This window comes from Rhamphochromis longiceps, linkage group LG5 (assembly GCF_057381845.1).
Source record: "Rhamphochromis longiceps isolate RC_006_pf linkage group LG5, R_longiceps_female_GT1.1, whole genome shotgun sequence".
Classification (NCBI taxonomy): domain Eukaryota; kingdom Metazoa; phylum Chordata; class Actinopteri; order Cichliformes; family Cichlidae; genus Rhamphochromis; species Rhamphochromis longiceps.
In genome coordinates this window covers 25,756,483-25,770,655 of record NC_140561.1, presented here as the reverse complement: position 1 = coordinate 25,770,655, position 14,173 = coordinate 25,756,483, and the positions used below count along the sequence as shown (strand labels likewise).

The following is a 14,173-nucleotide window of genomic DNA, read 5'->3' as shown; positions in this document are numbered from 1 at the left end:
GTTAAAACACTCGACTCCAGCTACATGACGCGCAGCTGGAAACACTTCCCGCAAGTCGAGCTGCCCGATATTCACAGAATTTACAGAAAATGTAAAAATTTTGTGATTTATATCGTTATCGGATGATAGATGTCTTATATCGGGATATGAGATTTTGGTCATATCGCACAGCCCTAAGAGAAATGTTTTTTTCATGACAGTCAGCATTGTTTTGTAACTGAGGTATACTAAGTAACTAAGATATATTTCATGTTTGTAGCACATATGTTTTCCAGAGCCTTTAGCAGAGGATGCATCACCATCCTGGGCAATTGTGGCTCAAGAGTTGGGAGTTCGCCTTGTAATCGGAAGGTTGCCGGTTCGAGCCCCGGCTTGGACAGTCTCAGTCGTTGTGTCCTTGGGCAAGACACTTCACCCGTAGCCTACTGGTGGTGGTCAGAGGGCCCGGTGGTGCCAGTGTCCGGCAGCCTCGCCTCTGTCAGTGCGCCCCAGGGTGGCTGTGGCTACAATGTAGCTTGCCATCACCAGTGTGTGAATGGGTGGATGACTGGATATGTAAAGCGCTTTGGGGTCCTTAGGGACTAGTAAAGCGCTATATAAATACAGGCCATTTACCATGGCAACTACGGAAACTGACTTTTCAAAAAAGTGGCAATATTTTCAACTAAATCACCAAGTAGTTTGTATTGCCTAAAACTAACCAAGTAGTTTTTAATGATAATTAATGAATTGAACAAAATTATTAATGTATTAAAAATAGAAATTCCATTAAAAATCTTTGATGTGTATAATGCTAACTTGGCTCTCTGGTGTGAGCAGTGATTGAATTGCCCCACCAGCACCAACCCCTCTGACCTCTTAAGTGTGACTTTTTCACCTATTAAATCCTAAAAATGCTCATTTTCTCTGCATGGACAAGAATCAGTTCACAAATCAGTAGATCAAAATAAATTTGGGAAATTCATGTTTCAGAAAAAAAAAACCATAAACAAGTGTTAGATCTGTATCTGGAAATATGACTTAGAGGTTGTGACTACTGCATGAACTACAATGAGATGTGCTGCGTCTCCAGATATCTACGTCTACATTTAAATTACAGGCCTCATTACGTCATTTTATCATATATGAAGTTCAAGTGAATCAGGAACTTCCAGATTTTGCTATGTATGGGACAGAACCTAAAACAGGACATCTGGCCCTTTTACTGCCCACCCCCAGTTTCTGAAAGAGAGCCAAATTCAAAATCACATTACCATTTCCAACTATGCAAATACAACAGATAATCACAGAATACAGCCTCTGTCTTTCAACAGCATATCTTATGTCTCATTTAATACACTATATTTTGATAATGGCAGTAGTTTTGCTGTTTCAACAACACCATTGTCCATAAGCCTAACGTGCCTGCAGTCTAAGCAGCATAACCTGACAGAAGAGATGGGGTATAAAGACTGGGGAAAACCTCCCTGCACATTTTAGACGAGACTATGTCCCATGTAAGTGGATATAATATAATTTTTGCATTTCTGTCATGCTATAAACATATAAAAGCGCTTCTATATAAAAGATTACAATTTTAGTGTGAAGCCAAGCTGCTCCAAAACCCCTCTAGCTGCAAATTCAGCTTCAAAAGTCGCTAACACGGGGTATGTATTCGCTGGTGTTCTGGGAGAAAAACCATTAAAAGCAATAAAACATTTCAGCAGCTACTTTGAGCGGGTAAACACCCAGGCAATCATATTACCAAGAAAAATGCACTTTCCTCTGCAGGACGGGATTTAAATGACACTCTAAACACCTCGCATGCAGACTTTCAGCAGTGGTCAAAGCTGTAAGACCCGGGACTGCTTAATCACTTCATTCTGATACAGAAATATTAGACGTTGCTGACGTTACTCTGAGCAGTTTCATAGTGCTCCACTGTCACGCAGCCAATTTTCAGTATACAAAACAGAGATATGTGATACTTGGCTCTAAAGATGTTGGTTCTCTTTGCCCTTAAGAGAAAAGCACAACAGCACTGAAATGACTCGAGTCGCCTGGGGATGACTCTGTTGCCAACACGGTAGCCGGGTGTCACAGAGCGATGGGCACCTGACCTTGAGAAATCAGCGGCAATCCAACACTTTAATGTCTATTTCACACACCATTTGATTCCAATGGATTTAAAACCCTGAACGACCATTTCAACAGTTGTTACGATCAACATTTTGACATCCATAATGTCCAGCAGTCGGGGTGGTCAGGCATCGCCTCTGCAGTTAAACCGGGAAAATGCTTGAATGTGTGTGTGAGAGTGAGGCGGGGAGAGAAGAAGTGAGGTCTTCCCACTGCATGGGTAACAGCTGCGATGGCAGCCGCTATGAGGAACAAGCGTGTCATTGAGTTTCTATGATGTCACTCTTTGGCGAGGCAAGCAGATGGGCTGGGCCAGGTACAGAACCTACCATTAATAAACACATACAAATGAATACCCACTCGCTGACAAACACAGCCACATTATGCATTTTCGACCCAGAGCAGAGAGCACGCGCACCCACACACACGAGCTCTACCAAAATGCACCGTCTCGCATGCATAAACACCTTTTCTCTTCATTTGACAGACTGCTCCACCCGCTAGTTTAAGATGCAACACATTTCGCCTAATATACCCAAAGAGCATGCAGCCCTAATCTAATTAGAGTGTCAGTCAGCAGAGTGTTCACCCAAAGAGAAATTAGGAGAGCACAAAATCTACAAACAGGAGAAAAAAAAAATCTTGCAGGGATGTGGCATATCTACCACCGCCACCACCTTTTTGTGATATTTTTTAATGGTTTCACAGTTGCCCCTGCTGAGATTCATTACCTGTTCTAATTATAAAGGCAAATGAAATCAGCTCAATACATTATTAATAGAGAAACACTATTAGGATTCATTTGCAGTATTTGCAACAATATGGTATATTCCAAATGTTTTCATGGCTGATTAAAGACACAGAGGGAGGGGAAAAAAAAGGTTTATGAATGTGATGGAAGTGCTAAAGGTTAGAGTGCGAATGAGACTGGTGACTGGACAGAAAGAGATGCAAAAAATGAAGGAGAAAAGGCGAAAGAGTCGAAACAGAGGGACAGAGAGAGGTGTTCTGGAGGGGGAGGGTTAGTTTAAAGAGAGTGCTGGCTTTTCCACACGAGGAGGTATTGATGCCATATTGGACGGAGCTACTTATGAACAGGTGTGCTGTGCTTGGTCCCTGTGACCCAGGCTTCACTTCCTGCATGGCTACACATCCCATTGAGGTGCATCAGATCCGGGCAGGGAGAGGCAGGCATCAACCCCACTCAGGTCTAAGATGAAGGGACATCCACACTGCAGCTCTGTCCCTTGGACCAGCAGGGTGAGACGGAGGATTGCAGAACCAGCCCCACCCCAAGAGTACCGCTTTAGAGTGTAAGCAACCATGAATAAAAATGGACTTGCAGGGAAGTAGGCTTCATAATAATTATTCGTTTTAAAATCAGTTAAAGCCTTTTCTCAAATATCCCCCAGGAGGCGTGGGGTTAAAAATCCATTTGTGAGAAGTGTACCATGACATCGAGCTTGTCTCCCTGGAGACAGAGGATGTGACAGTAGGGAGTGTGCATGCGTCGGGTGAGGCTATATATACATGCATATATGTGTGCATTGTGTGTGCAGGGCATCTGAATGTTTGCAAATTTGAGAGTCACTGGAGCACACCGGCTCAAAGACACACAAGCCAGAGTAATACCGTTTCTCCTTTTTTAGATTTCAAGAGCAGATGTCTAGTATTTTAAAAGGTCAGCTGCAGGAGAATGTAATGTTCAAGTTACTACGGCCCGCAAAACAAAAAGAGCAAAAGCTTTATATACCATAAAAATAACAACCCCAGAAGTAATTTTCAAGCAATTTTAAGTAAGCAATTTCAGGGTGTATGGATATAATGCTATGGTCATAATGTGCATTACTGTTTTTTGTACTAATCACCACATTGTCTCTGTGATGCTGATCACATTGTCATCAAAGGGTTACCTTTAAAGGTGTTAAATTGAGGGGAAATTGGAAAGCAGATGACAGGAAGATAAACCAGTTTGCCTAGAAAAGAAAAAAGGGAAAAAGGCAGAAGTCTTGGAAAGGAGGGAGAGGAGCGGGTGTCCTACTTTACCGTCACACCATCTTGCCAGACGTGTTCCTTCTGAAGCTGCTCTGCTTCTCTGGCCAGTTTCTACAAGGTAGCAAAAAGAGAAAAAAAATAGCAGTGTCAGTATCAGAAGTCAATAGAAAATTGATTTGTTTGTGTGTGTGTGTGTGGGCGTCTTTGTGTGTGCCACGGACAAACAGACAGAATGGAAATGGTGACCTTGTTCCCTATAAAAGCTGATGATTAGAACGGCAGCTGTCCTCCTTTAAGCACCGGTCTCACAGCACCAGGAGATGAGCATTCAATGTTTCCCCTACCACTGCCCTATATCCTCTCCAACTTACAAAAAATAAAATAAAATTTAAAAGACAAATTAAAAAATAAATGTTATTATTATTATTTTTATCTGCACTGAAATAACAATTATAAGCAAGAAAATATCCAATTTTCATCGTCTCAGTCAACCTAAAAACTGTTTGTTCAGTTTGTTAATGCTTTATTAATCTTATACAGTGCACTCTCTGTATTACAGTGTAGAAAATATCACTTTGCACTTGTATCTTCAAATCCATGTCTGTCTAATTGACATACTGTATGTAGTCAAAACTTTAGGATTTAATATTTAAATAATATTCACACTTGTTGCCAAGAAGCACACCGAGAGTCCAAATCCCCACCAAGGCAACTCACACTCTGGTGATAATTTAAGGCAATAGTATCATATTTTGTATATATTAATTTAATTTTCTTTGTTCTTGTTAAGTGTACTTTAAGACGTTCGTAGTGCAGTAAAAACGTATATATGACACACTGTTTGATTGCACAAACACTATGTAGGAGTGGGTAATGGGTAATAGGTACTGATTTGTAAATAACTGGACATGGTTTGTGAAATCTGAAAGGCTAAGGCTGTGCCATATCATATTGCCCACATTAATACTTGATACATTTTTACCTGATATGAAAGTGTCACATTACAATAACAAACATATGCATATGTTCCATGGTGTGTACAACAACGAGACAAGCCCGGGCATGTCTGAGAGCAAGAGCCGCTTGTCAGTCTCCAACGGCAATTAGGTATCTAGTTCTGCAAACTTGCAACCCAAACGTAAACAAGTCAACCAAACATCGCTTGTTGCACTCCATTCGACAGAAAGTTCAAATGGTAGATAGAAATTTCTTATGTGGTTACATGATGGAAAAGCAGAGCTTTAAGCAACTGGTTAAAAATCTCAACCCAAGATACAACATCCTAGTTATAAAATATTTTTCACTTTTATTATGTGACAATATTGTGCAGATCCTGAAGAGTTAGCTAATTGCTTTAGCTCTTGTCAAACTGAAGTGCTACATAGTTATGTTATGCTTTCACTAAATAGTTCCAGGGCAAACACTACTAAAGCTACTTTTGTGCGTATATTCCCTTCATGCTGTGTTACTGGAAATACTGCTGAGTCACTGCTATTGCACTACAATGCTGCTGCTGGCTCCTTGTTTCAGTAGATTCACACTTTAAATTAGGAAGTGCGCCATCTATAACAGTAGCCCAGAGATAAGAAGAAGGATGGAAAAAGTCAAGATAACCTTTAACTAATTCCAGGTGAACCTTTGAGCCAAATTTGAAGAAAATCCCTCAAAGGGCTCAAAAGATGTTCATGAAAAAAGACAAAGATCATAGAAAATGGATGGATGGATGATTTTTATTATAAAATTATTATTTTTATATAAGATGTTATTACATATTGCACAGGTAATAATAATCTTATACTGCAAGTGTATCCATTTATTTGAGAGCTGAGACACAATGTAAACAAATGTGACATAGTACCATACGATGTTTACAATAAGTACTGGTGCTGATCCTCATCGCTCCAAACAAAGACTCATCTTGAATGGCTGTTTGTCAATAATATCCATATTTTTCCACGCATGCAGATAAGAGATGGACATTAACTTGAAAGGCAGTGTTTGCTATGATTTAAAATTGTTATCTTCAGCTGCAGTCAAGTTAAGAATGCATTATTTGATTTAGTCCATATTGACAATAGAAGTTTCTGTGCACCACGACTTTTATATTTAATGCGCACATTTCTTAAACACCAACGCGTATGCTTATCTTGTTAAAAGTTCGAACACCCTGGCAGCACACACTTCTTTTTACTGTTTTTTTTTCTCTCTCAATATGCACAAATACTCTCCATCAACACAGACAAGGGTCACCTTCGTGATAACGTCAAATATGAAACTTGATTTCTTTCCCCTCATGCAGTGAAACAACAACGGCCAAATAGAAGAGTTGCTGAAAATCGTGTCATAAAATGTCAGTCAAAAGTCTGACTGAATATAAAGTGTTTTAACTTGAGCTTCTGTTACTATTCTGCTGACATACACATAATATTATCATCTTAAACTGATATTTAGCACCACTGCCCGTGATGTTCTTTCATGTTCTAACATCATTTGCTATGATGTGGTTCATCCCTGTAGAAACGTCTCTTATAGGAAGTCGTCCAAGTGACAAATACGCCTCCTACCCCACAGTGAAACTCACCCTCCTTCCCTCTTGTGCTTCAGTATCTAGGTTTCCCCAGCCCTCTAGGGGGCGATGTTATTTTCGTCACAGAATAGTGTGATCAGCCACAAATCCCAAGGCTCGAAAAATTACTAACCCTAATTTAGACCCCTGCTGCAAAGAGATCTCATTCATTTGCGGAGCTACACCGAAGGAGCCTGTCCCCTGCTATGAGAGCCTTTTTATCTACAAAAAACACGCAAGACATAAACTGTCATTATAGTGGAAGCTGTCCTATTTCTATTAAGTGCCCCGCCCACCCCATTTCTGCAGAAACAATACATCTCAATGCACGCACACAAGCTCTATGTGTGGTCATGCGGGATGTTAGTAAAGATAATTGCTTCGCTCTAAGCATGTACACAATGTGATATCACTAGCATCATTTGTGGCGTGCGGTAGCAATAAATCTGGATCTTTAAAGCCACTTTTGCATTGTGCTATTAAGCACCTGAATAAGCTTTTAATAATGATTTCATTCATTTCCTGTTGAGACAATAGAAAGCTAAAACAAAGAAATAAGGATCTAATTAGCTTATTGAAATTATTACCAGAGTCCATTATAAAAAGCAGTAATTGCACAGCTTTTTGTTAAGGACGGTCAACTTCGCTAAAGGGCAGCACCACAACAATAATCTCATAGCTATCAGCACTCCCATATTCAATTCGGGACAAACAGAGGAGCCAAACAAAGATTTCACTACACTGTGGCAGCTCAGAGGTTAGCCACATGATTTCAAACTCTGTCTCAACACATGGTACACGTAAAGCTTTTCATTAATATGCAAATATTTGTGAAGATATAGTAGCAAGTTGCATTTTCTTAGCAGTCTTTTCTCAGTCCTCTCTTATGATCTATGATCTAGCCATTCCCCTCAGGATCTAGTCTGTCAGTAAGAATCTCGACTTTGTTCCTTCAGAAAATCCATTTCCCACCCCATGAGTGGCCAACACATCTTGTTTTTCCAGTTCTCTGTTTTCTCCAGCTGCCTTTCTCCTGGTCTTCTTCCTTCCTCTTGTCCTGGTAGGCAAACATTTCTCTGGGATCCTATCGCTTCTCTCGCTGCTTAATGCAGTCCCCGCTCCAAAACAGCCATGTGTCTTCATGTGTCTTTCCTTCCTCTGTGCTGGCCCAGATGGATGGGCAACACAAACAGCCAATGAATCACAGTGAGAGATGTGGGAAGGAGGGGGGCAGGGATATATCATCTATGCTGGTGGCTGGAGCCCAAGCAGCTTAGAGCACTGGATGAGCATAGTGAGATCAGCGCAGTACAGCACAGATAAGCCCAGTACAGGCCCACACAACACAGAAACTCAGCTACACTACAGCATGCAGGCACAAATACATCAGGACAGTCAACAACATGAGCGTGAAGCGCTAATGTTACCGCTATTGTAACCTTGACACAAAACGCCTCACATGTTGGGCCATTTGTCACGCAGTCGTCGGGCAAGGTCAAGAACCATAAACACAACTCTGCGATCTGTAGTGGCGTTTGAAGTGCTTCTACCACTTCTGCAGACTTAAACAACACGCAATGGAATCTGTCACGTATGGGAACATTGTACGTAATAGCGCAGGTGACAGCGTAATTGTGCAAACAACCAAAGAGCAGACAGCAGCAGCTTGCCGATGCCTCCGCTGTCGTAGAACGCTGCCGGCGAAGAGCCGCGGTCCCTCACTGTGAACTCACAGAGCAAGAAGACGGCGAGAGAGAGAGCGGGAAAAAAAGTAACGAAAAGCTCAGCATGAGACGATTAGGATCTTTAATATTCATAACTGTTAAGTTTCCTCTCTTCCAGAGGGGAGCGGTTTAATCAGTCAAAGTCATGTTATTTCTAAAGGAATGACAGCACACCAGGGACGGACAGCGTCATGCTGTGGTGAGCGCCAACTCGACACCGGGCCGCCGTAGCCTGTTAGGCCTTTCCACTGAGCATTAACTTAAAGGGCACTCAACACATTGCCGCCTGTGTGATCTGGAGGGTCTTAAAAAACAGCCTCACAATGCGTGTGTTTGACCGCGAGGACACTTGAGAAAACACGACACGGACTGTACATGTGATGGCGGCTTTGACTAAGGTACTCGACACATTCTCAAATGACCCCTTTAGCTCGGTTTATGCGAACACTTAAGTCACCTTGGAGACCAAAAGACTGTGAAATGACTCTGCTGAGGTCACTTAACCTTCTCACTGCGACTAATACAGCGAGGGAAGACCCTTGGTACATTTTTCAATGAGAGTTTTTTTTTAATTACAGCTGGCTGCAGACATAAAGGTAAGCCGGGTTCTTTGAAAACAAACAAAAAAAATATTTCTAAATATAGAACCGTTTTCTCAAGGGTCCTTCCAGCAATGTTGAATTAAACATCAAACCACAGCATCTCTATAGTCCTCCCAAGTATCCTCTGACACATGCATGATAGAGACGAATTTCCAGCACTGGTAGATCTACCAAGAGACAGTTTGAAAGGCATGTCACAGCTCCATAAAATATTGTTGTATTAGGAGATAAGTACGATATGATGATTAGAGTTTGAGTACAGACTGCTGTTTGTTATATCTGCTGATAAAATACTTCTTGCACTCACAAGGTCACAGATGTGTCATGGCCCTAAGAGCTGCTCAGTGTGCTGTAGTAATGCAGGGAGACGTAATGTCATGCGGCAGTTAGTCCATTAGGGGGCAGCAGACTGAGCGCCAGCAGCAGCAGCAGCAGCAGCCAGTGGAGCCTGTCAGAGTGAGAGCAGTCTGCTTTAAGCTCTTCATTCTGTCTTCTCCACTCGGCCGGGATTAAGGCCAATCATAGAAATCACTGAGTCAGAACCGTCCCACAATAACAGATGGAGGGACTTTCCACTCCAGAATTTTAAAACATCACAGACAAACTCACTTTCACTCGGCCTCGCACCCTCGCCGCCACCATCCCCCACCGCCGCCACCATCTTTCATTCTCGCACCATCCTTTTATCTCTCCTCTCCGCTCGGCTGTTTTATCCTGCCATCATATGCTGTACTCCATTTCTCTCCATCTGTCTCAGTTTACTGCCCCCAAACTTTCTCCCTCCACTAAAGCCATATTAATTCCAACAACACACTCAAATCAACTGCAGAAAAGTTTAATTGACTTCACAGATTGGAGAATTTCCTCTGTGAAGTACTTTGAACTGGGAAAGAGCTGGAAAACTTATAACTTGTTTTGACTGCAACCCAGCCTTCTGACAGACTATCAAATTTCAAGATTGCCACGCAAAGTTCCTCCGAGGAGGACACTGATAATAACAATAGACGTTCCCCCTTTAGAGTTGCCAAACAATGTAAAAGTCCATAATGAGGTGCAATAATGACCCTTAATTCCAAGTCCCTGGTTGGTTAGCTACTGGCAGCTGGGTATTGTAGCCGCTATTAGCTAACTCTGACAGAGGATGTGCATGGATGGGTGGGAGACCCTGCCTTTGTTCTGTGATCCAAAGCACCCTGTGGCAGACCAGTTTGCAGAGGCTGTGTGTGTGTGTGTGTGTGTGTGTAGTGCTATTGTAGCATGTGCTGAGATAATCCCTGCCTTTGTTTCTCACCCATAATCTTCCTCCACCACAACGGAAATGTTAACACTGTCTTTTGCTTTTCCCCACTCATGGCAGCGCATTCCCAACTCCACTTCTGTTTCCACAGAGGCTGGATCTGGAAGATGTGAGATGTCACCTACCCACAGAAGCATCAGCTCACCAGCTTTTCAAAATCAAACATTCTTTTTTCTTTCTCTACACTCCACAGAGCCTCGCGGAAACACTACATTTCCAAAGACGATTGCCAGCATTGTGCGGAAGCTTCTGTGTAGTTCACTGAGACAAAAAAGGCAGCTGTCTTTACTCTGGAACAATAGCTGCTGCAAAGAGCTCCTGTAACCTCACAGTGGTTCTTCAGCGTTACGCCAAAGGGATCGACCTTGATCATAAACCCTTGTGTGCTAACAGATCTAATCAAAATACGATTATGATAGAAGCAATATCACAGGAGCAAACGTGCTAATCTAATATATTACTGACTGCTGAAGTATCTCCATAAAAACAATTCTCGCTAAAAACTAATTCTCTTTTAATTGGGATGCTCTTTGTTTCATTTGAGATACACTCAAAATAATATGCATTTCACTCATTAAACCACAGTGCCTTTGAAGCTAAGTGGCAGGCTCATCATAGCACAGAATGAGGCCAAAGACCATTGTGCTACACATTATCATTCACTGGAGCTGCTACCACTGTAATTTCAATTAAACCTCCTATGGTATAACTGCTACAAACAAGCTCTATGTAGATAAAACGCATGCTTTCAAAACTATGAATCCACACAAGTCACCGTGCACCAATGCAGCACGCGTGCGTTACGGTAAAACAAGGTCACTGCAAGAACATGCCATAGAGATCTGCAGCCTTGAATGCTCACAGGTAGCCATGATTCCTACATGCAGAGGCCAGCAGGGGGCTCAGGGTGAGCGTGCAGACTGAGCAGTGTGTTGATGGGGCCAGGATCAGCTCAGTGACATGCGAGTGTCTGGCTGGTTGGGCTCACTGTCTATTGTTTGACAGATAGTCGCAGACGTGCCCAGCCTTTCCTGCTGTTACTGGCATCAACCAGACACAGGAGCAGAGAGGGAGAGAAAGGGAGGAAGTAACATTTCAGAAAAAAGGTTCTCCAGCAGCTCATAAAGCACTGACCTTGTGGGTGACTTAGACGAAGAAAGCTGCATACTTGTTGTCTAGTAAAAAAAGTGGTGAATAAAATCCATAAGTCAAAAAGAAGAAGCCCACTGACGTTCCACAAGAGAAAAAGTGAGCACATCACTTCCCTTTTACGATGCACAAATGTTAACATGTTCATGGGGCTTCACAGACGACCCACATGTTGCGTCCACCTCCTCCTGTGTAGGTGGAGTGGGTGGGAACAGCATCATTAAGCATGTCTTCAGAGGTTAGAGTGACATAAGCATGCGGCATCACAACCAACAACAACAGAACAAGACAGAGAGCTCATGTCTGTACTCCGCCGCTGTTCTATATTTCAGCAATCTGTTATTTGTGTCGCATCATGACAAAAACCCCAATCATTGCCAAAACACACACGCACACATTATGTAAAAACACACACGCAAACATTTAAAATGAGCACGAAAACAGCGGCAGCTGACATCTTGAATGGAAGACAAGCATGATTGTACATGCACACGCTAAGGCGCACTTTTAATCACCACTGGTCACGCGGCGCACCGACACAGACTCCACTGAGATGTATGTTCATACTGTACACTTGCAATCAGACCAAAAGAGCCCTCATTAATCAACAGGCAATCAGTTATACAAGCATTTGTATGCTGTGTGTCCCTTCTCTGGCAGACGTACGCTGAGTGCTGGGCTTGGATGGAAAAACAGTTGGACAGTCAGATGTGTGTTGCTGAAACAAATGAGACAATGTAGACCATTTAATGGGATGGAGACGAGCAAACAACCAAAGCTTGAAATTGTGCAGAAACATGCAATAGCAGTGGGGGGGGGGGCAGTCTGACATCACTAGACTCTCAGTTAATAAGCATCAAAATCTGTTTTGTGAAATACTAAAGCTACATATGTTTTGATCACTGTGCTGTGGACTATTTGAAAATAATTACAAAATAAAACATATTTGGACTTGTTTGGGCGTGCGATGCTTTATTGGCACATCTGATCTGGGTGGGTGAATCAGCATTAAGTTTGCATGAACATAATGTTGATTCAGTTGCCATATAATTACTGTTATTTTGTCCTCGTTTGCTGATAGAGCAAGCAAAACAGTTCCCACACATAGTTGTAGTTTTTTGCTTGTTTTGATCAGATTGTAGTTTTCTGGTTAATATGACTAAATAACCCTCGAAAGATTTTTAGCAGACATGCACAACGTGTATCTTACCCGTTAACTAAGAGATGAATCTCTAGTTATTATGTATGGGCTCCAATCAGGTTAAGCCCGATCGATGTAGGATCTTTAAGATCGATACCGATATTTGGTAAAATCTGATATCACAGCCGAAATTTTTGTTCCTTTCAGACACGTGAAAGATAAAATAATAAAATGATTTTTTAATATGTGTTTCATAGGACTCCTTACTAAAATAATATGAGAGGACAGTTTAAAAATAATCTTGTTTTATTGTTATCATCATCCAATTAGCCCTGCTGTTGAAAATTAATGAGTGGCCTCTGGTGGACAAACTGTGTAACAGCAACACTCGCGACATGGCTAAAGGCAGTTTCTCATGCCTCCTCCTTAGTTTTTAAAATGTCCATTTATCTGCCAATATAAACAAAGACACCAGTATACTGTATTGCCACATAGCTAATATATCGGGAGGATGTCACTGTCCTATTGCCCCCATGCCTCCCAGGAATCATCGGACTGCCCATAAAGCCATTCTCCAGCTCTTATTCTTAAATGCAAACTAATATCTAACATCATCACCTGATATAGTTAATGTCTGGAGGTTAGGGTTGCATCAACATTGAATCTAATGTACTACAATATAGTTTTTTATGTTATGTTTTAAATATATTGATGCAGAGATGAAAAAATAAGAAAGACGGGGGAAAAGAAAGAACAACAAGAGGAGGAAAGGCTCTTTTTATTTTTTTGCTTAGAGCCATACCAATATAATCTCAGCCCATCAGCTTAGCTTGGCTCGTCTCACCTCACCTTTCCACAGCGATGTCTGCAGTTCAAGGGCAAACTGTATATTTTTTCTGTCTATTTTTGCCCTTTACTTCAATCAGCTTCCCTCTTACTTGAAGATTACTGATAGTTTAATGAAAAGAGTTATACTGCGGGAGCTTATAAGGGCAGTTCTAATTCAACTAAAAGGCCACGATGCGTTTCCTAAAAGCTATTTTATGTCTTGCAGATTTACTTTGCTCCCTCCCTTTCGTCTTTACGGCTACAAAGGGAAAATGTATGCTTCCTGACAAAACCACTGTCAGAGTGCAAGAAAGCTCAATGACAGCAGTTGGTGTTTGACAAAGTATATCACTGACAGCGCACGGCAGGTCAGTTGTTGAGGATTTACACATGTGAACACATGAATACAAACCTTCAGTCATATTTATCCATGCATACACACACGCACGCACGTGGACACACACACGCGCACATACCCTATCCAGTATTCCAGCAGACATAAGAGAGGAAAAACATGCAGACACGGCTGTCTCTCAAAGCAATTACAGCAGACTGAAACCAAATTAAATTTGAAGCCTAGAGCAACACTAGCGACTGAATGTCTATGACAGATATGACAGGGGAGGAAAGGGAGTGCTGCGGGACCAAAGGGTGGAAGACATGATGAAGAGAACGCCAGGTGTGGGTCAGAGAGGAAGAGAAAGCTACTTGGATAGAAGAGCAAATAGACAGAAGTGGGGCAGAGAGCTGGTC

At 41.9% G+C, this 14,173-nt stretch overlaps 1 protein-coding gene across 2 annotated transcripts in view; it reads right to left on the bottom strand.

Moving 5' to 3' along the window:
* The window catches only part of cacna2d2a (calcium channel, voltage-dependent, alpha 2/delta subunit 2a), a 178,579-nt gene that overhangs the window by 84,844 nt on the left and 79,562 nt on the right, over positions 1-14,173 (bottom strand). For both annotated transcript variants that reach the window (XM_085406895.1, XM_085406896.1), the window contains exon 4: positions 4,165-4,224. In XM_085406895.1, the coding sequence (XP_085263021.1) occupies positions 4,165-4,224 (60 nt within the window). The remainder of the gene's footprint in view (positions 1-4,164; positions 4,225-14,173) is intronic.